At 32.0% G+C, this 21,023-nt stretch overlaps 2 protein-coding genes across 3 annotated transcripts; one reads left to right on the top strand and one right to left on the bottom strand.

Annotated features, from left to right (window-relative positions):
- Positions 1-7,017: 7,017 nt before the first annotated feature.
- LOC108330930 (cyclin-D5-1) lies at positions 7,018-9,659 on the top strand. Of its 2 annotated transcripts, XM_052875806.1 has the most exons (5): positions 7,020-7,818; positions 7,938-8,024; positions 8,152-8,443; positions 8,564-8,697; positions 8,796-9,659. In XM_052875806.1, exons 1-5 carry the CDS (start codon positions 7,579-7,581, stop codon positions 8,979-8,981), a joined length of 939 nt encoding a protein of 312 aa, XP_052731766.1. In that variant the 5' UTR covers positions 7,020-7,578; the 3' UTR covers positions 8,982-9,659. The 2 variants fall into 2 exon arrangements, with proteins under 2 accessions (XP_017421022.1, XP_052731766.1); XM_017565533.2 differs by lacking the exon at positions 7,938-8,024 and having other exon boundaries at positions 7,018-7,818.
- Positions 9,660-11,344: 1,685 nt separating this feature from the next.
- LOC108331605 (calcium-transporting ATPase 1) lies at positions 11,345-19,514 on the bottom strand. The gene is made up of 8 exons (XM_017566409.2): positions 19,016-19,514; positions 17,941-17,995; positions 15,909-17,857; positions 14,553-14,711; positions 13,893-14,064; positions 13,484-13,782; positions 12,726-12,994; positions 11,345-11,672 (listed from the first exon to the last, which is right to left on the bottom strand). The coding sequence occupies exons 1-7, from the start codon at positions 19,190-19,192 to the stop codon at positions 12,746-12,748; spliced, it is 3,060 nt and encodes a 1,019-aa protein (XP_017421898.1). The 5' UTR covers positions 19,193-19,514; the 3' UTR covers positions 11,345-11,672; positions 12,726-12,745.
- Positions 19,515-21,023: the final 1,509 nt, after the last annotated feature.

Here is a 21,023-nt window from a genome sequence, read left to right on the forward strand (position 1 = left end):
TGATTATTATTACAGTGGTGGTAGAAAAGATGGAAAAAGGTGAAGAGATGGCATGTGAGGAGAGTGGGCGGAGAAGGGGAAGAGATAGGGACAGTCAAAGCATTGGGATTTGGGAATAGCAAACTCCTACAGTGTGAAATACAAGGTAAGATGACACAGGAAGTTTTGTTGAAAGAAATGGCATGGGAGTTAGTGGGTGTGGGGTATAACCTTCCCTTTCTCTGTCAGATTATTTATAACCCACACTCCACACTCCCCGTCTCCCTCGCACCCCAAAACACATTATACGTACACATCATTCAGTTTTTTGGGTCATTTACCCCCTGCCTGCCAGCTCTTTCCACCTTCATTTCTACATCCCACATTCACCAACCTCTATTATTTTTCTTTCATCTTCTACCTACTTTTTTTTCAAAACACCCCACCTTTCACCCTTCTTCTCTATCTATCCATCTATAATCTACAAATGCCTACAACTTCAACTTATTAAATACACCATGCTTTTTCACGATACTACGTACCTGTGTAATCTACAAAGTCATACAAATTATAAAGTCATTGCTCACTTACTGCATGCTTTCTCAATCTCACATAATAATATGCTGCATCAATGCTGTGTCTTCGTTTCTTCTTCTTTTTTCGTACAAAGCAGTGTCATTGACCACACAATGAGCGTAAACTAATTAATGTGTATTTTCTGCAGTGTGACAGATTTATTATGTGATGCAGCTTTCATCAGGATAGTAGCTCCAAATTGAGTTGTTTTTGTGGGCTTTCGATCGTCTTTTTCAGCAGGCTGATAGATATACCTGAATATCTGCTCCAATTCCAACCATGCTTCTGCAAGATAATCCTAATAAAAACAGAACGATTCTTTTATTGCACGTACCTATTGGAATAAAAGATGTCCAAGAGTGCCACAGATTTAGTCACTTCATAAAAAATGTTTTTTTTTTATTCCAGCGGTGTGATATTCTGCCGTCATCGTCAACTAGATAACATGCTACGCAATAAGCCTTTAATTCTGCTATTGCTTAATTTATATCATTATAATATTATATAAATAGGATTTTTTTTCTTGTCTATTCTAAATTGATGACATTCATTAACGGTAACAAAATTTGACCAAATACAAGATGACACAATTAGGGACATAAAAAGTAGTTTTAATCATAGGAGAAAACTTTAAATTAAGCACATAAAAGATGACCATTTTCTATATAAGAAAAAATGGTGTCCCGTTCGAAAACCTTAAATGAGTTGCTCTCGTATTGTAGTTACGCGACTTAATCATGATTCTTCAGATCTCAATTTTGACTATATAAATCAATAAAAAATTAAATACCCAAAAAGAACAAGTATGCAGACAAGTATTCAATACATACTAATATAAGTAGTAGATACTTAAAATCAAGCAAGGAGTGAATAGTCTTTGTGAGATTAGTTTTTTACAACTTAATAAATTCAAATTCAAGTTTTCTTGAAAGAGTTGAGTGATCGTATTTAAAAAAAAAAATGAGTACAAATAGGTCTACGTCGACATCGAGAAATTTGTACCAAAAATCGGACCTAAAAGTGTTCAATTAAAATGAGAGAGATAAAAATGGTACAAGGAGACAATATATCATTAATTAGTAATTTGTGTAAAAAAATTGTTCAGGTAGGACAGTGGCAGATGTCTACTTACGTATTACAACATTCTACAGAACAATGGAAACATGATAATGTACATATATAGCAAAACCTGTCCAAAAATATGTATCTAGATCTATAGGCAGGTGACCATCATTAAGGATTTTAATTATTCTTGTTGAGTATTGAATAAAAACGTACTATGTGGACTTTTTAGACTTTCCCTTATAAATAACCATTCTTCATCTAATATACATATGGAGAACAAATACAAGTTAAAGAATTAAAACTTCTGTGAATTGGCAAAATGTAATGTAAACAAAACAGTTTAAACTTTAGACGTATTCAAAGAGTGAAGAAACATTAATTACGTACTGAGGAGAATGAAAGCACTGTAATTTTTATGAATGAAAAGGTGAATTTAAAAAAGGGTTGGGGAATAAAGTACCTATAAAAACACACACTATACGACAATAATGCTAAGTTATTATTCATAATGCAGTGCGTGACATATAGTATAACTTAACTGTCTGTCCCCTTCTCTGCTCTTTCAAGCTATTCTTTTATTTTCATAAGTTTCTTCACACCCATCACTTGCTTTTGTTAAGTAGTCTTCACTTCAACATAAATTCTTGTAGTCCAATATTCGACACTGTCTAAGTTCATTGTTGACTAAAGAGGAAATTATTCCATGTGAGAGAGATTTGTCAACAACTAGAGATAAATTGTAAGTTAATATCATAGCATTATTTCATCTTGCAATTTATATCGACTAGAGATAAGGTCAATTTATAATATATAAGTGAGTGTATAACTCAATTTACAAACTAGTTTTGTGAGATTTAGTTTGACTTAAAGTCTACTTTTTAATATGATATCATAGTAAACATATTGTTCCATCCACTATCGGACCACCCATTATGTTTTTCATATCAACTCGAGATAAAATCAATTTATAATATATAAGTGAATACAGATTTCATCCTACAAACTAAATTTATTTTATAGGATTATGTTAAACTTAAAATTCACTCCTTATCAAATTTTTGTTTTCCTTACAGATTTGCAATAATAACTGAAAAATATTGTAAATAGTTGGTAACTCCAACGTTTGTTAGTGATGAATCCACGTTGAGCGGAAGGTATCCGCAAAGAGTATCTGTGTGTTTTTTTCTTCTTCGTATAAGAAAATGGTAAGGCTTGAGTTGGCAAAGAGAGAGGTTGAATTAATGTAAAAGTAATTATTGTGGCACGCATATAGATATATGCCTCCATTTTGGACTTATCTAGTTTTTCCAGCTGTGAATTTGAAAAAAAGAAGAAAGAGGACGTTAAATGTTGCAGATAGACTTTATTGTCATTAACTGCAAAAAAAGGTTATGATGTATAGCTGGGTATGTTTGAAAAGAAAAAAAATAAAAAATAAAAAGGCATAGTTTGAATTTATCGTTTTCTTTGCAGTGCTTCCGGGGTGGGAACAAAATGCATGTGGATGTTGATAATATGGGTTTTTGCGGGAAAGAGACGAAGAAGATAGCAACATTACATAGCATGAGTACGTTTTGTGCAGAGGGGAAGACTTGCATAATTAAGTTTTGTAGTTAAGTGAACAAAGCCCCACCCATGCACCATTCCCCCTCCTACTTCTTATCACTTAATTATCCTCCTAAACTATGTCTTAGCCATTCATTTAAGGTTGAAAGTCTCACATCGACTAGATATAAGATCAATTTATAATATATAAGTGAGGTACAAACCTCACCTTATAAGTCGGTTTTATATAATTGAATTAGGTTTAAAAAAATCACTTTCTAAGATAGTATCAATTTTCTAATATTTAACACTTAAGTTTATATTAATCATGTTTTCAACATATATTAACACCATGAATGCATTTATGCATCTATAAGCTTTCATGAACACCAACCAAATTAAATATGAAATATTTTGGTGGATGCCATCTCAAACTTTGCAAATATAAATATGGATGATCATTTTTAACACGAAACTAGAGAAATAATTTCAAACACTCTTTAACTAAAGAATTTGTTGGAAGTTTTGGAGTGGGATTAATCTTTATTTAGTAATAAACTAAAACGTTCTCTTTATAACCATTTTTCTGTAAACTTTAATTCTCCTTTTACTAAGCAAAGAAACTATATTGGCTGCATGCTTTCGGGTTTTGTAAGATTTTGTTTTTTATTTTTAGATTATTCATAATTGTTTGTAATTTTAATCTTTATTGTTAGTTGTAATTAGCTTAACACTAAAGTTAAAAATTACCAAGACGATATAATAAAAGTTTTCGATTAAGCATTTTTTTTTAAAACATGTTTTTTATTATTTATAGACTTAAAAAATAATTACTTTAGAATATAAAAATAATGTAAATTTTTTAAACGAATAAAGACAACAGAGTTAATAAATATTAAGTTTAATCGATTTAATTTACCGTAAAATTTAAATAGTTAAGATATATAAATATCTAAGCTATTTTGTTTTATTATTTGATGTTTTTGAAATTTTAATGTTTGTATATTTTTTCTAAAATATTATTTGCAATGCAAATTATTTTTAAAATAAATTTAATTAAAAATATTTAAATTTATAAAAAAAACTTTAAACTACTATACTAAGTAATAACATTATGATATATAATTGCAGAGTTTCAATTAAAAAATATATAGTTGATAAAAATTTAATAATATCAAAATTTTAAATTAAAAATATAGTTAAATTTACGACAAATTTAAAACCTAATTACGTTTAAAATTTATATGCATGTTAGTATTAAATAATTTTTTAAAAGAACTTAAATTATTAGTAAAACTTAATTTGTAAGAAGTTTATTTATCCATCTGTAAGAGGTTCTTTAAATTGTTTTTTAACTGTTTTCTTTATCAGCACTTTTAATGATTTTCGAAGATTTGAAGTCAATAAAAGTCAAAATATTATGATTTAAAGAGATATGCTAAAATAAAAACAACCTATCAGATTAAAGGTGATAAACATAGATTAATTATATGGATAAAGAATGAAAAGTTTCAATCTTTAGGAGTAGTTTTAAAAATTAATATATTGTGTTTAAATAACTATATTAATCAATTTCATTAATTTATTAATTGAATAGTTTTATAAAATTAATCAACTCAACTCTATTTTGTAATTAATTCATCTAACAATACGTTTATATTGATGGAAAATTGGTAGAACAGATTATGAAGAGAAGGGAAAAACTCAATTTTTAGTTCTTCATTTATTTTGTGTAACAAGACAAAGGAAAGAAGAGAAGCAATAAATGGAGTTAACTCTAATTTCATGAGTTCTCCAATTAGACAAGACAAAGAAGAAAATTATTTGTTTTTAATATTTTAGCAAAAATTAAATTCCAACGTTTACTAAACAGTAGTCAATAGTTAAGAAAACATTATAAAACTTATCGATTATAAATCTAATAACATATAATTTATATGCCCAAAAATCTATATTATAAATTTAAAAATGTTTTTTATTAAAAAATTCAATCAAACAAAATAAATATTTATTATTTACTAGGCAAAAAAAAAACTAAATTACAAGTACAATATATATTAGAAATGTGCTAAAATAGTTAAACATGAATTTACTAATTAAAAAATCTATTCATAATCTAAAATCATCATTGAAATGTAGTGTTATGTGTTAATATAACTTAATATTTCTTATATTTAAAACCAACATTAAAATCCAGCACATGACAATTCGATGGCGTATAAGGAAAAAATTCAGAGTAGAAAAAAAATCACGTGATCACTGAGTTTTATCATTTTATACTATTTATTTTTACCATTGTTATTTGAGAGTTTATAAAATAAAATAAGAAGTTAAAGAAGCGATTTGTCCCATTAGATTTATTTTTGGAGTAAATACATTTTTCTTTCAAAAACATATTTTTTATTTTGTTTAATGTTTGAGTTTAATGTTTATTTAGTAAGTTTAAAAAGTGAGTATGTAAACTAATTTAGCTTTTGGTTCATTTTCTTTTTGTGTGTGTGTGTGTGTTATTTTATATTTTGGTGTTTTTCTATGGCTCCTCAATTATTGATTGGAGTAGAAGTTACTTTTAAGAAAAGTTATCTATTGTAATTTAGTCATGCTTGAGTTAAATGTGAAATTAGATAATTAAGTTATGCATGTATAAAACTAAGAAGTTAATGATAATTTTGTGAATAACTATGTAATATTGGATAACTATAGTTGGTTTGACTAAAAAATAGTGTTTGTTGAATAAAAAAAGTCAAATTTTAATCAAGTTTGATATACAATCGTTAGATTTAATATTAATGAAGTGCACTTTTAATAAATTGAATAACATTTAGAATTTTGAATGATCATGGTTAAAATGATCAAATGATTGCAACATGAGGTTTTAACCATAAATACTCGTAATTGAGTGCTTTTAATCTTATTTGAACGTTGAAATAAATAGAATAATTTTTTTAAAAAAAATTAAAAAATGCTCTGAATTGTTAAAAAGAACTATATTTTACTATATTTTTGCGGAAATAATATATTATAACTCAAACATAATAAAACAAAAAGTTCGATATTTTTTTTTTCTCGTTAAGCAAGAATAAGGAAAGAAAATAACAATTATTAATTATTTAAATACAAGTAAGGTTGACTTAATATTTTTTATAAGTTAATTCATTGTTTATTTCAATTATTCAATATATGTATATGTATATATATTACATGTGCCTATATTAAGTTAAATGGCACGTTACAATAAATGACTATTTCTTTTTAAAATAATATTTTATTTTTCTTTTAAAAAAGAGTTGACAAGGACACTTTAGAATGATTTTATCCGCTAAAAAAACGCCATAAATCGACAATTATATAAACAGAAACAAAATGTTATTTACCGGTAATTAAAAAACAGTTAAAAAACAGTAAACGTAAAGATTCAAACAGCTATGAATTACACTGAATCATTTATGCTTATCCATGCCAGTTTTTTGCTGAGGATTAGGTTTAGTTTCTCTCTCCCGCGCTCCCCTTAAAAAAAGATAATATTCAACCTATCTTTCTTATTAAATAAATAACTTTTTATTTGTATTTCGTTATTTATTTCCATATTCTCTGACAAACACATGGTTCTTCTTAAGATTATCTGTGTATATATATTAAAAATATGGGCGAATGATAAAGTACATGATGGATTTATTGTACGAAAATCGGCACTTATGAATGGTGTATGCCATGGATGGATATGCTGGAACATCGGAACTTCTGATCACTGAACAAGTTTTTTCAATTTTTTTTTGTTGAAAGAGAAATGGCCATGTTTGACCGGTCAAACTATTACCCTAAGGATTGTTTCTTCTTCCGGACCCTCCGTCATGCTTTCTATTAAAAGCCCGGCCCGCTTCTTAGACCTCAGGTTTAGGGCAGGGCCCACTCAGGGTTCAAGCAACCCGACCCGACCCGACCCGGACACAGGCCCTGTGGGTTTTTGCTCACCACGCGCTGCGGAAGCGCAAGTGAGTCGACAGTGGCACTCAAAACGCAAAGACTTTATGGGTCAAACTGAAATCAAAACCTCATCATCCTCAACACTCACCCAACCCAACATCACACCTTGAACACCGAAACATAACAACAACAACGACACGGTCATTCACTCACTCTATCACTCCCTCGGAACTAAAATCTCGCCTTTCTTACTAAGCCTCATTGCCCAAGACAACATAATCAATGTTCCCAAACTGTAACCGCTACAACAGCTCTAAGATTTCCACCTAAATCATAGCCTCATCTTTCGTCCTTAATTCTAAACTCTTTGGTGAAGTGTCTTAATTACTCAATCATATATTATATAAAACATTTCAGAGACGACTTTTTCTGCATTGTTGTTCAATTGGGTCGTCGAATCTCTTTTCAGAAAACTCTTTTTCCCCCCAAATGGATGATCTTTCGTCCAGCCTTCTGTGCCAAGAAAACGATACGTGTTTGGAAGAAGGAGGTGATGAATTAGAATGCCAATTGGTTGGATCACGGCATGATTGTGGGGTTTCGGAGGATGAGTATGTGGGGATTTTGGTTGAGAGAGAGATCGTTCTTGGGTTCAGAAGGGACGAAAGTTTGGTATTTGGGGACTGGATGAAGCGTGCACGCTTGGAGGCAATCAATTGGATTCTCAAAGTTAGTCCAACGACCCATTTTACTTGTACTTTCGATTGAGCTTCATTAATGAAACTGCATTAGGAAACTCGATCTTGATTTTCTTTTGTTTGTTCCTTTTTAATTTTGTTGTTCATTAGACAAGAGCAACATTGGGTTTTCGCTTCGAAACGGCTTATTTGTCAGTCACATACTTCGATCGATTTCTTTCTAGACGGTCCATTGATGTATGTAAGCTAAAACGTTATGTTACTCTTCCAATTAATGACAGCATTCAATCTTTCATCGCTCTTCTTCATTGATCTTAATTATTCCTTACTTACCCTTTTGGTCGAATGCTTCATTTTTGTGCAGAGTGAAAAGTGGTGGGCAATTCGGTTGCTTTCAATTGCATGTCTCTCTTTGGCTGCAAAGATGGAGGAGTGCAATGTGCCAGAGCTATCAGAGTTCAAATCGGAAGACTATTCCTTTGAGGGAAAAGTGATTCAGAAAATGGAGCTCTTGGTGCTCACCACATTGGAGTGGGAAATGGGTATCATCACTCCCTTTGATTTTCTTTCCTATTTCATCACAAAGTTCTGTAAAGAATCTCCACCAAGTCCTACTTTTTCCAAGACCATGCAACTCATCTTTACCACTATGAAAGGTGAATCACGAGCACCGGCCTTTCCTTTCTATCTTATGGCTTTTAAGTTAACTTTTTGACAAAAACATTCAATGAGTCACATTCCATAGGCATTTAGCAGATATTTGTTCTCTTGTGCAGAGGTAAATTTAATGGATCAAAAACCATCAGTTATTGCAGCGGCTGCTACATTAGTGGCAATGGATCAAAAAATGACGATGGAGGAGGTGGAGTTGAAGATGAGTTCAATTCCTCAACATAGGCTTCTAGAACCTGTAAGTTTTGTGTTGTTTTTTAAAACTAAAACATAAACATATAAGCTAATGGATACTCCGAATTAATTTATGCCCCTTTTGGTTTGTTTTCTTCGCAGAAAGATGTATTGGAGTACTACAATCTAATTCAAAGATTACAGGAGGAGGAGACCAAAAGGGACACGCACACGCCAATCGACGTGACTGACAGCTCCAGAGTTACTTCTTCCGCAGCAATGGCAAAGAGAAGAAGACTCACATTCAGTGATGAAGGAAGTAGTCATGGGAAGAAGGGAGAGGGCTAGAAAAATCCAAATTTTTTCAATATTTTTTAAGGTCTAATTATTTAATTGTGAAGATTATGTTTTGGCATTCTTGATTAGTTCTAGCATTAATCTCACCCAGAGATAGAGGGGGTGAAAGTTAAACCCACATGTGAAAGGTATTGATTGTTGCTGCAAGAAAAGTTTTTTAGTATTGATTTGGTGTCTTCCTGAGTAACCAGCAAGGCAAAGAAGAAAAAGGAGGAAGCAAGAATAAAAATTCAGGGTTTGGGATACATATTTTAGTTGAAGTGTTCAAATCAAATCACCAGGTAAACAAAAAAGGCCAGATGCTGATCTAGAAAGCTGCAGAATCAGAAGCAGCCAGTTAGGACTTAGGACATTGTTTGTCCTCTTTTACCCTTATAATTTATTGTGATTTTTCTCCATTCTTACTGTTATTATCATTTTTTTTTTCTTTTTTTTTTGTTTCGGTTAATCATTTTAACCTTCATTGCTTCTTCATAGCGGATTTTGTTTTGTCATAATATCTCTTGCAACCTAAGTTTTGATGGATGCTTGGGATGCTTTGGTAGTGTCTTGAAAAAGGGTGAAAGCGGGAAGGGAAAACTGTGTTGGTTTGTTTGGGTGCATGGTCTATGTTGCATAATGGCCATCATAAAAGTTTTGTAAGGATGAATGTGATTGGATTTGTTTGAATGTCTGACTGCTTTTAAGGCGGGACCTACGCTTTTGCCTGCAAATTTTTACATGGCTTCGTTGTGTTCATGGGTCATCAAACCTCAGTTAGTGTTTGTCGAATCAAAAGGATTTCTATGTTCATTATGCTTTGAATGCAGCAACGGACTTTTGTACCCTCCCAGGTTTACTCTAACAAACATTCTAACTTGCTGTACTCTTGTTTACACGACATCATTTACAGAGTGTAAAAGAAAAGATAAATGCTGAAACGAAACAAATTGGTGCCTCAAACCGTTTTTGTCCAGAACAAGCTCTTCTCTTACTTGGTTGAGATAGAGAAGAATATTTGTAAATTCAACCCTTTTTTTTGGAAAAAAAAAAGATGCTTGCATGCAAAAGTTTCTTTCTTTTATCTCATTTATTTGATTATTAGTGGGAAGACTGTTAGAGCAAACTTTTTCTTAAACACTTTTAGGGGAACTTTTTCTCCTATAAATTAAACTAATTTATTTATAAAATATATTTGGACAAACTTCTCCATAAATATTTTTATAAAAAAAAAGTAAAGGTGTTTTTTCTTTTCTGTAAGTTACAATTAATTTATAATTGAGATAAGTAATTTTTTAAAAAAAAAATTAAAATGTTTTGATAAACCACTTGTTGGATTTGGCTTATAAAAATGTTTATTTCATTATTTTATTTTTCTCTACATTAAGTTCTTTGAAAAGTTTTATTACAAAACCTATAAACTAATTTCTAGAAAAATTATTATAAGTTTTAAATTTAACTTGTGATAAATTAACAGTCACTGTTGAAACTTATTTACTCATTTTTAAATTACTTAAAAAAAATTATCTGAACATATCTTTATAATAATTGAAACTGACTCTCCTAAGATTTTGATAAGCCTAAAGTGTAGGATGAGAGATGTTGGTGATGCTCCTTCCCTTCTCCACAATTTTAGAACAAGAAAGAATGATGAATGTAGAAGAGTTGAAGGGTCAACATGAAGTCCGTGAGAAATGATTGGTGTCAGCGGTCAAAGTAGTACTTGTACTCAATAAACTATACATAGGAGAAGTATCTTCGATGCAGATAGTTCATGGTTGAGCCAAGATATACTATTTATGTCTTCTTTTACCAACTCAAACAGAGTCTGATTTCAGATGACTCACCATATACAAAAATCCGTGTAATACGGCTTCAGTATGATATGACTGTAAGTACCACATCAAATTAACCGCCAAAATATCACAAACTTTAAAACAATAAAAATATAATGTTTAATATTCAGCGTCCAAGACAAAATATGTGGTAACCAAAAACAAGCTGCTCTTGTCCTATTTCCTATATTTTTTTTTCTTATTATGGGTCTTTGACAATCATATGTTCATAATTTTTGGTCTTGATTAACTCTTTGACAATCATCGAGGTTTATTCGCTTATTTAATAAATAAAATTACTTTGTTGATTGCAAGAGATAATCATTAACCCTAGTTTGGACTCAGAATGAAGTTTCTGTAGGAAGAAAGAAAGGGTAGACATATTTAAATTTGCATTTAAAGGTAACTTTTTTAAGGCACCCTGCGAGTAGCCAGGTGAAAGCACCCAGTCATGGTAGATGTTGTAATGAGCTGTGTTGAAATTCTTTAACGGCTTTGTATTTTAGTTAGTTTAAGATTAAAATCTTGACCAGGTACTAGTTTCAAACAATAAAATAATTTTGTTCCAACGGCCTCAACACTAAATTATGAGTACCGAAGAAAAGTCATCAAACCTTCTTTAGGAACTACAGAGGGAGCTGCCCAATTCACAGAACAATGTACATTGTGCAGAACTAGAGCAAATGCAATTCTCTTATAACAGACCTACTGAACTCCCATCCATCGAGTACCTGAAAACTCTGAGAAGCCAAAGTTTGTGTGCAGCCATCACTGCTTCTTTAGGATTGAATGGAAGCACTTTTTACTCCTGGGCATTGCCCTTCTGGTCTTCAAAAAATAATGGGCATCCACAAATTTTCCTGGCTAACTGCATAATCAAAATTAACTTTGATCAGACAGGGGAACCAACCTGCCAGAGATAATTTGTACAGACATACGTGTACACTAAACATAATTCAACCCCCTCTTCCCACCATATGCAAAAGCCAAGTTTTCTTTATTGATCCAGGCCAATGAAAATATTCTCAAAATCATCTAGGTTGGTGATTGTTTTCCTTCTCATTAGGACAGACACCAAGCAGTATCCTGTATACTCATAACTGAAGCTACCTTGCCTGCTTCAAACCTAGAGAACTTCCATAGTTTAATTTCCCAAAAGTAACTCTACTGATTACACCAACAATTGATTCAGTAAACTGGAGTCTAAAACTCGTAGAAATACAAGTTTCTTTCACAATTACTATGAGCTAAGAGGAGAAAGGTATTGCATAAATTTTCTTTTGCATTTTAACTTGATACATAGTCATTCACGCTGAGTTCAGTGCGACTGAAAATCATAATTGGAAATATCAGAAGCTTTGATCTCCAATCTCATTACCTAGAAGAATCCAACCAGGGTAAGCTCCTGCGTTTGATCTGCTGATGGTCACGATAACTAAAAGCTTAAACTAATATTATTACCTTGGTCTAGCCGAGAAAACGCAATTCAAACATAAGAAGCAATCAATTATCTAACAAAGACGCATCGAGAAAATGCACAAGCCTCTTGCAAACTCGTCAATTCTATGACTTAGATACTAAATAGAAAGAAATTGTGGGAGGACATCCCTGCTACTGCTGTTGTCATAATAATAAAAATAATAACATACTGGAAGCAAACAGAAATTAGAATCTCTATACTGCAAATTCACCTTGTTATATAAAAAGTTTCAATTTACTTAAAACAAGTCAGTTTAACTTGAGAATCATGAAAAATGTATACATTTTTTATTTTGAAACCAGGAACAAATACCAAATCTAGCTTCTTATTTGTCAGCTTATGGAAATTTCATGCATATAAAACTGTTTGTTTGATAGGTGTCGTTCAAGATACTAGGATAAAAAAAGAGCATTGATTTACGAGTGAGAGCAGAGACGGTACCTAATTTGTCTGCATTGATTTTAGACAGATCCCACGGGGATCATCTTTAGAGCTGCTGCAATTGGCATGCCAAAGACTCCAAAGAGAACGCTACCGAACCACTGCTTCAAACTAAGTGGAGATGTGTTTGCATAGGTGCCCAAAAATTCAACAATAATAATTTGGAAGACCACAGTGCAAGTGAGCACAGCTACGAACACATAATTCTTCAATATACCTTCAAACACATTTATCCTCTCCATATCTCTGGAGCTAATCTCATTGAAAACCTACCAATATATTTGAATAACAATGATCATCATATAAAGTATAATAATCAGAATGAGTTACAGTCAGAACATTCTATTAATGAATTTCACTCCTCGTACACTCAATTGAAGATTTAGAAAAATATTTGACTGAAGAAAGAAGTCAGGAAATTAGTTTTGAAAAAATATTGTGAATATTTTATGATTGACAATAGGAAAACATACTTCTATTACGTATAAACTACAAAGGTGAAAAAGGAAAAAGCAAAGTCTGAACATGAAATTATATCCAGATAACAAGCATTCAAAGATGGTACATAGTTTAAATTTGGTCCTCTAAATTTAACAAGAAAAAAAAATGGAAACAGAAAAAGAAATCAGTAACTACAAAAAGAAGTCTCCAAAGCCAGTCAGAATTTTCAATTAATATAATTTCTGCCATTCAACTTCAGGACCATACCAGAGCAAAGAAAGACAGACACTGAAATAGTCCAATGCTTTTAAATTTACCTGACAGAATACGAATGAGTTGAAAATAAGTGTATTCAATGTCATATCAGAATCTGGGCCATGAAGATGAAATGCTGCTTTTCCTCTGGTCTGTAGGAACCATATTACGACAAATTGATATATAGACTGTCCCAAGATATTCCTCCACATCACATTACTGATGAAGTTTCCTTTCCTACCAACAGGTGGTCTTTTCATCAACTCATCGTTAGGAGGTTCAGTGGCAAGTGCAAGTGCTCCAAGAGTGTCCATAATCATGTTGACCCAAAGAAGTTGAACAGCAGTGAGAGGAGCATTTCCTAGTAATTCATATATGAAGGGGGAAAATGAGACAAAAGTAATAAATTGCATCTAAAAATAAAAAGAAAATTTTGATCAGAAAGTTAAAAACGGGCAGCATCATGATTACCAGTCAAACAGGCAGAAGAGAAATTGACGATCAAAGCAACTACATTAACAGTTAGCTGAAACTGCACAAATTTCTGAATGTTTATGTAGACCGAGCGGCCCCATTTGGCTACGGTCACAATAGTGGAAAAATTATCATCTAGAATTATTACGTCAGCACTTTCTTTTGCCACCTGAAATTGATAAAATAAAGAAGTTTACGAAATATGTTATCAAGTACAATTCAGCATAATGATTTCAAGGATCAAAACCCTCCACTAGCAACCAATGAATCGTTCAGGAATACGGATAATAAGTATAAAAAATACAGAGCAAAAGTTCATCTTTTTTTAAGGAACTACTAACAGCTTCTTTATCAACTCGCTGAACTAGATTTAAAAAAATTATTATTTCCGAAAATTAGGCTAAAACGAACATGGAAGTAATAAGCGCTTTACATCTAGGCATACATATTAGAGAACTCAAACAACATTTCTCCCAAAACATTCAAGTTGCATTTGGAAATAAAGACGATGAAACATAGCCGCTAAATCCAATTACCTAATTCCCCATGAAAAGTAGAAGCAAAAAGAACATCTGACTCAAAAAAAACCATTCATGCTTTCAAATTAAAGAAAGACATTAACTAAGACAAGATCAAGAGAGAGTTGTTTTGGCATACCTCAGTTCCAGCAATGCCCATTGCAAGTCCAATATCTGCTTCATGAAGTGCTGGAGCATCATTTGTTCCATCACCAGTAACTGAAACAACCTCTTGAAATGTTGTCCTTAAGTGTTTCACCAGGGTATGTTTATCCATTGGTGAAGATCGGGCCATTACCTGCAGATATAGACATCACGTAATTGTAGAAGAATTTCTTCTTGGAGAAGAGTAATGTAGGACCCCAAACTGTTACATTCAATGTAACCCCAAACTGTTACATTCAACGCTCAACATTCACCCAGTGTATTCTCATGGTCCATCACTGGTATCCATTTGTTACCAAAAGAATTAGCTTTTGGCAAACTATTCTCATTAACGGCTTAGTAGTAGAGATATCAAAATGAACTTAGCTTGAAGGACTGATTGAAGGAGCCCGAAAAGTAATCCATGTCAGGTAATTTAATATTGTGGCCTAAACTGAATCGTACCATTTTTAGCCCAACCTGATTAGCCCCGGCCTCAACCAAACGACTCTTGGCTTACTAGCTAATCTTGTTTATAAAATAGTAACTATATTAAAAAAATAAAACAACTATGAAGAGTAGTATTTTATTAAAACAATTATACGTATTAGAATTTATATATCAAATGATTATATCTAAAATTAAAATTAATTTTATTAATATGAATTTTAAAAGTACACTTTTTTAATTTTTATTTTTATTTTTTAAAAGTGGACCAAAATGATTTGATGACATAGGGTCAGATTGGGTCTGAAAATTGCAGACCATTTAGAATACAGTGTAGGCTAGCACAAATTTGTTAGGTGGTCCGTCAAGATGGACCAAGACGCACTTTTTGTCACCTCTACCTAGTAGCCTGATATCAAGTGTTGTTTGTATTGGCTACAACTAAATTGCACTTTGATTATCCTAATTTTTCAAGATAAGATAATAGGTAAAAGTGGACTTCAACATAAAAAGGCAAAGATACATGGCACCATAAAATCTTATGATTTTATATTTTATAAATCCTTCAGAATCCAAATTATAAAATCCTATTCCTAAAAGTCTTTTAAAATATCTTTAAAAAACCATTACATTCTTACAAAATCTTTTAAATTCTAAAAGACTATTTTTACAATGTTTTTTAAAATCCCAATTTAATACGACCCCTTGGTGGATGACATATTTAAATTATTATACTGTAATTTACAGCACATATAAAACACAACAATAATTTTGCATAGGCAGTAAAAGAAATTTCAAACTTCAAATGGGATTTTTTTATGAATTGTTCTTTTATGATATTGGCATGTTCAAGCAAAACCTCTATCTAGATTTTTGAAAAATCGATTAAATGACATGTACACACCTGAATCTTCGGAATGATGTCAAGCAATTCCTCCTCAGTCTTCTCACGAAACTCAGGGCCTTCAATTGCAATACCATCCGTTAAAATTCCACATTCTCTAGCAATTGCCTTTGCTGTATTTATGTTATCTCCAGTAACCATTCTAACAACAATACCAGCTGACCTACAAATGGCAACAGACTCTCGAACACCAGGACGAACTGGATCTTTGATACCCACAATTCCTATACAGGTGTAACCACTAGTAGGAATAGGAGTTCCAACAGAAAATTCATCATGAATATCCATGTAAGCAAGGCAAAGTGTTCGGAGAGCTTCACCAGCGAATGTCTCAATGATATTATTCATGTGATTGATGGAGTCTTCATTGAGTGGAACAACCTCGCTCCTTGAGTCCACAACTTTGTCACATGCAGCTAGAACTATTTCAGAGGCACCTTTACAATGTGCTCTGAAACCACCATCAGGAAGCTGTAAAACTACCCCCATGCGCTTCTTTATAGAATTAAACGGCTCAACTTTCACAAGTTTTGACCTTTGTCGTTCCTTTAGGAAATCACCACCAAGTGACAGTCCAAATTCTAAAAGTGCAGTCTCAGTTGGCGACCCCAGAATTTCAATCTTCTCATCTTTGTTTTTGACAACCTCTCCTCCCGTGTTGTTAAATATTGATTCAAGTAGAATTGCTACAGAAGAATCGTGAATATCAGATGAGAAATCAGAAGAGACCTTAGAACTGTTTACTTCTTTAATCTTCCCACATATATAAGCTTTTACAACAGTCATATGGTTAGTAGTTAGTGTGCCAGTCTTGTCACTGCAGATGGTAGTTGCAGATCCCATTGTCTCACAAGCAGCCAAGTGACGAACAAGTGCCTTATCATTCATCATCTTTTTCATTGCAAAAGCAAGGCTTAATGTTACTGCTAAAGGTAAACCTTCAGGAACTGCAACAACAACAATAGTAACAGCAATAGCAAAGAATTCCACAATTTCCATAGCATCATCACCAGACCATGTCCACTGGGATCCTTCTCGCAGCTTGCGGCTAAATAGCCCTTGGACCAACACAGAAAAGGTCACAACTGCAAAAAAGAGGCCTATTTTCCCAATAATGGTAGCAACACCATTCAGTTTTACCTGTAAAGGTGTTTCATCATCTCCCCCTTCACTAAGAGTAGCCATTAGTTTACCCCACTGGGTCCTCATTCCAACAGTGGTCACAAGCATCTTGCATGATCCATCTTGGACTTTGGTTCCAGACAGCAGAAAGGGATTAAGTTCATTGACATTCACTGGTTCACTTTCCCCCGTCAAGCTTGATTCATTTATTAACACAGAGAAACCACACACGAAAAGCCCATCAGCAGGTACCTGATCTCCAATATTTAGATGGACAATATCACCAGGAAGCAGATCATATATTGAAAGCTTCTGCCTACAGCCATTTCTCGTTACCTGAACTGTAATTTTCTTCTTCTCTTTATCTAGATCCTTAAACTGCAGTGATTGTCGGTAATCACTTGTGGCAGTGACAAACACTACAAGCAATATGCTAGCAACAATACCAATTCCATCCTGTGCACCTTTGGGCCACCCTTCCATTACTATACCAACCACTAAAGAGACCAAGGCACAGACAGCAAGTATCATGAGGGTTGTATCCTGAAGGGCTTCCCATACAAAAACCCAGAATCCACGAGCTGGACTTTCAGTAAATTTATTAACTCCATAAATTTCTTTTCTCTGATTGAGCAAGTGCTCAGATGTTGATATCCCATCATCAACTGAGGTATTTAGTTTGTTTGTGATACCCTCAACGCCACCATGAATTTTCAACTTTTTCACATCACGTCCCTCAACAATCGATCCCAACTCATCAGCACAAATTTCAAAGCCCGCGGTTTTAACTTCTTCTGGTACAGTGTACTCAGTTGACAAATTTAGACCTGAAGAAGTAAAGACTTGTTTATTGTCTTAAAATGAAACTTTCAAAAAAAAATTTGAAGTGCGTTCGAGTTGAATTCCTTACCATGAATAAACTGAAGAGCAGCTTGTGAAACCAACACTGCAACTCTGAACTTTTCCTGTGATGTATAGTGGTGGAAGGGAAATCAAGAGATCATGGAATTAAGCTATTAGAGTAATCTTGGGATGCACAAGGGCAGCGAGGGGACATATATTCATTCCAATCCTTCCAAGACTTGTTTTCTTATTCAAAATTAATGTCTTGGAATTCAAAGTGTTACATGCTCAAACTTAAGTATGAATGCTGAAGTATGTTGAGAATAAATGGCTATGCAAGTTGAGAAAATTGGCAATTTATCCCCTAAAACACAAATCCCCCCAGAGCATCAAGGATAGGTATTCTTGAGATTGTACTTTATAGTTATTCATTGTCATTTGATCAAACTTATTACCCTAAAATTAAAAGTAATGACCCAGTCCCAAAACCAAAACGATATGCAGCATAGGCCAGTCTTAAAACCGTAGACAGAAAGAAAAGGAAAGTTGTGAAAATTAGCAATAAAGTGGACCAATGTAAATATAATGTTTAGACCTACAACTAATATTGATTCCATTTCCCAGTTTTGCAAACAAAAGGATGAGGAGAAAATAAGTTGGAAGTTTTCAAGTAATTCACATCCCAGTTAAAAGGGTTCTATATCTCAGTCCAACCAAGCAGAACAGCCAAACATAGTGAATGTCACAAGTGCGTGGCAAAGAAGATAATATTCACGACCATTGCATTAGAACTACCACAAGCATCAAACATCAACTACTAATTTCTGGATAAAAGTAATCAGTGCTCTCTCTACTGGTGTTGAAGTAAAATTAATTTAAGGAGAATCATTAATCTCCGACCATTCCACTTACCAAAAATTGCCTGGCTCAACTCGAACCATATCAGATTTCATCTTTACAGATTAACAATAAACAATTACCGTTAATTTTTTTCTTAAAAAAGTAAACATATCCAGATTCGCGGACACAAAACGCCAAACGAAGAAGTAAAAGTGTAGTTTAGTTCTGACTTGTCTTGATCTGGCAGGAAAAAACGTAAAGCAAAATGAGGTAATAAAAAAAAACAAAAACAATTAAGAAACCTGATTAGAGCGTCTGATAGCTTCAGCCTCAAATCGCTTGGAGAGGTTAGCAGTGAAACGAAACCTCCTCTTGTGATTCTTAACGAGCCAACAAGCCTTCCTCCATCTCTGAAGCGCTTCTTCCGACGAGTTTTTGGCCTTCACATCCCCAAAATTCTCATTCAGGTAACTCTCCATCTATCTACTCTCTTCCTTCCCACAAAACCTTGCTCCTAGCTCATTCAACAATAACCACAACTACAGCAACGTTTTTGTAACGAAGAAATTTGTACTGTTGATGTAAAAGTAGGAGAATAGCAGAAAAAAAAAATCTGCGGAGACAGTAAGCTACTTTTGTGAAAGACACAACACAAAAAAGCTTCTGAGTGAGGAAATCTCGTATTCTATTCTATGGACTTGAAACAGAAGAATCAGAGACAAGACCAAACAGAACAAAGCAATCGTCAACTTCACTAACCCACCCTTTACTCTCCTCCAACACAAATAGTGTGACCCATGTAAAATTAAACCAAATTAAAAATAACTATTATAATATTTTATAGCCAGATCTGCATCTACTGTCTATGTTTAGTTTCTTGATTATTTTTTACCAGGTAATTACCAATTAAATTTTATCAAAAATAGTTTTTCGCGTTTACTTCATGAATGTTTTCTTTTTCAATAAAAAATGATTTGCTTTTCGAGGACGGTTGCAAAATACTTCAAATTTAAAATTGACGTTAACATTTGCTAATAATTATAGCAAAAGTAGTTATTAATTGCGCAAGAAAGCGAAACCTAACAGTCTGACACTGCCAATAAAATTGAACCTAAGTTGTTGGTGATTTTTCTTTTAATCGATAGCCGGATAAAATAAGAAAAAGCATCCTTTTATTACTTTCTTATAGTATAAAACAGTTCTTAACATTAAAATAATTTTTTAGATATCAAATACAATTATAAATTTAATCACTTATTTATAGTTTATATCTCTTGATATTATTATGTAATAAAAAAACTTATAAAGTATATTATAAAATATTTTCCTTTATCTTACTTTAAAAAATGAAGGTAAACACTATTCACGATTAAAAGGTGTTTCATATATTACAATTAACAATATTTGAAACCCAATCTAGTTTGTTTTTAGGTTAAATTAATTTTTGTCTTCGAACATTTTTTTCTAAATAATATATATATATATATATATATATATATATATATATATATATATATATATATATATATATATATATATATATATATATTCGGTAGATGTATTAAATATCCTTCTTCAGTATTTTCATGTGAGAAACGAAATTCTATTATGAATTATTATATGACATCCATATGTCTTTAGTTTATGGAATAAACATTTTTAAAAATAGATTAACAACGAAAAACATAAATAATATGTAACTGTTGTATTAGAAAGTAACCAAAATTAAATATTAAAGATCAAATACAATTTTATTTTATCTAAAATTTAAATAAAATAAAATCAACATTTTTAATTTTGACGAATCTTTTTGGGGAGATTTATTATAAAATATCACAACAATAAAACATTAATTACATCATTTTTAAAACTTTAAGATGATTGGTTTGTCAAGTTAAATCTTTTCATTTCTATTTAGTGTAAAAATTAGATTTCCACTTTAATTTTCAACAATCTCAATATAGATATTATTTTAATAAAATTATAAAAGTATTCAATAAGAAAATGTGTAAATGTTTTATTCATTATTATTATTATCATGTTTATAATTCTAAACGTTATTTATAGATTTATTATTGTGATTTGATAAACACATATACATGATAAATAAAATACATAAAACAATTTGTAATAACAAGAAAATTTATTATGATAATTTGAAAAAATATAAATATATTTGTAGTGAATAAAATATATCGCTTAGCGTTAGATAAGAATCAACTGACCAATCGAAGAAGCCGTTTTAGGTAATTAAAGTTTAATGAATGCAATGATCATGAGTAGTTAACAGGTATATTAGCATAATTGTTT

The sequence above is a fragment of the Vigna angularis genome, chromosome 4 (assembly GCF_016808095.1).
Source record: "Vigna angularis cultivar LongXiaoDou No.4 chromosome 4, ASM1680809v1, whole genome shotgun sequence".
Lineage (NCBI taxonomy): Eukaryota > Viridiplantae > Streptophyta > Magnoliopsida > Fabales > Fabaceae > Vigna > Vigna angularis.

Bases quoted from the DNA above. Each gene is read 5' to 3' on its own strand.
- LOC108330930 (XM_052875806.1), top strand. From the start codon at position 7,579: ATGGATGATCTTTCGTCCAGCCTTCTGTGCCAAGAAAACGATACGTGT. The intron at 7,819-7,937 runs GTTAGTCCAACG...GTTGTTCATTAG, and splicing joins CAATCAATTGGATTCTCAAA to ACAAGAGCAACATTGGGTTT. The intron at 8,444-8,563 runs GTGAATCACGAG...TCTCTTGTGCAG, and splicing joins CATCTTTACCACTATGAAAG to AGGTAAATTTAATGGATCAA.
- LOC108331605 (XM_017566409.2), bottom strand. From the start codon at position 19,192: ATGGAGAGTTACCTGAATGAGAATTTTGGGGATGTGAAGGCCAAAAAC. The intron at 17,858-17,940 runs GTAAGGAATTCA...TTACTTCTTCAG, and splicing joins TGCTCTTCAGTTTATTCATG to GTCTAAATTTGTCAACTGAG. The intron at 14,065-14,552 runs GTATGCCAAAAC...TATCAATTTCAG, and splicing joins TGGGCATTGCTGGAACTGAG to GTGGCAAAAGAAAGTGCTGA.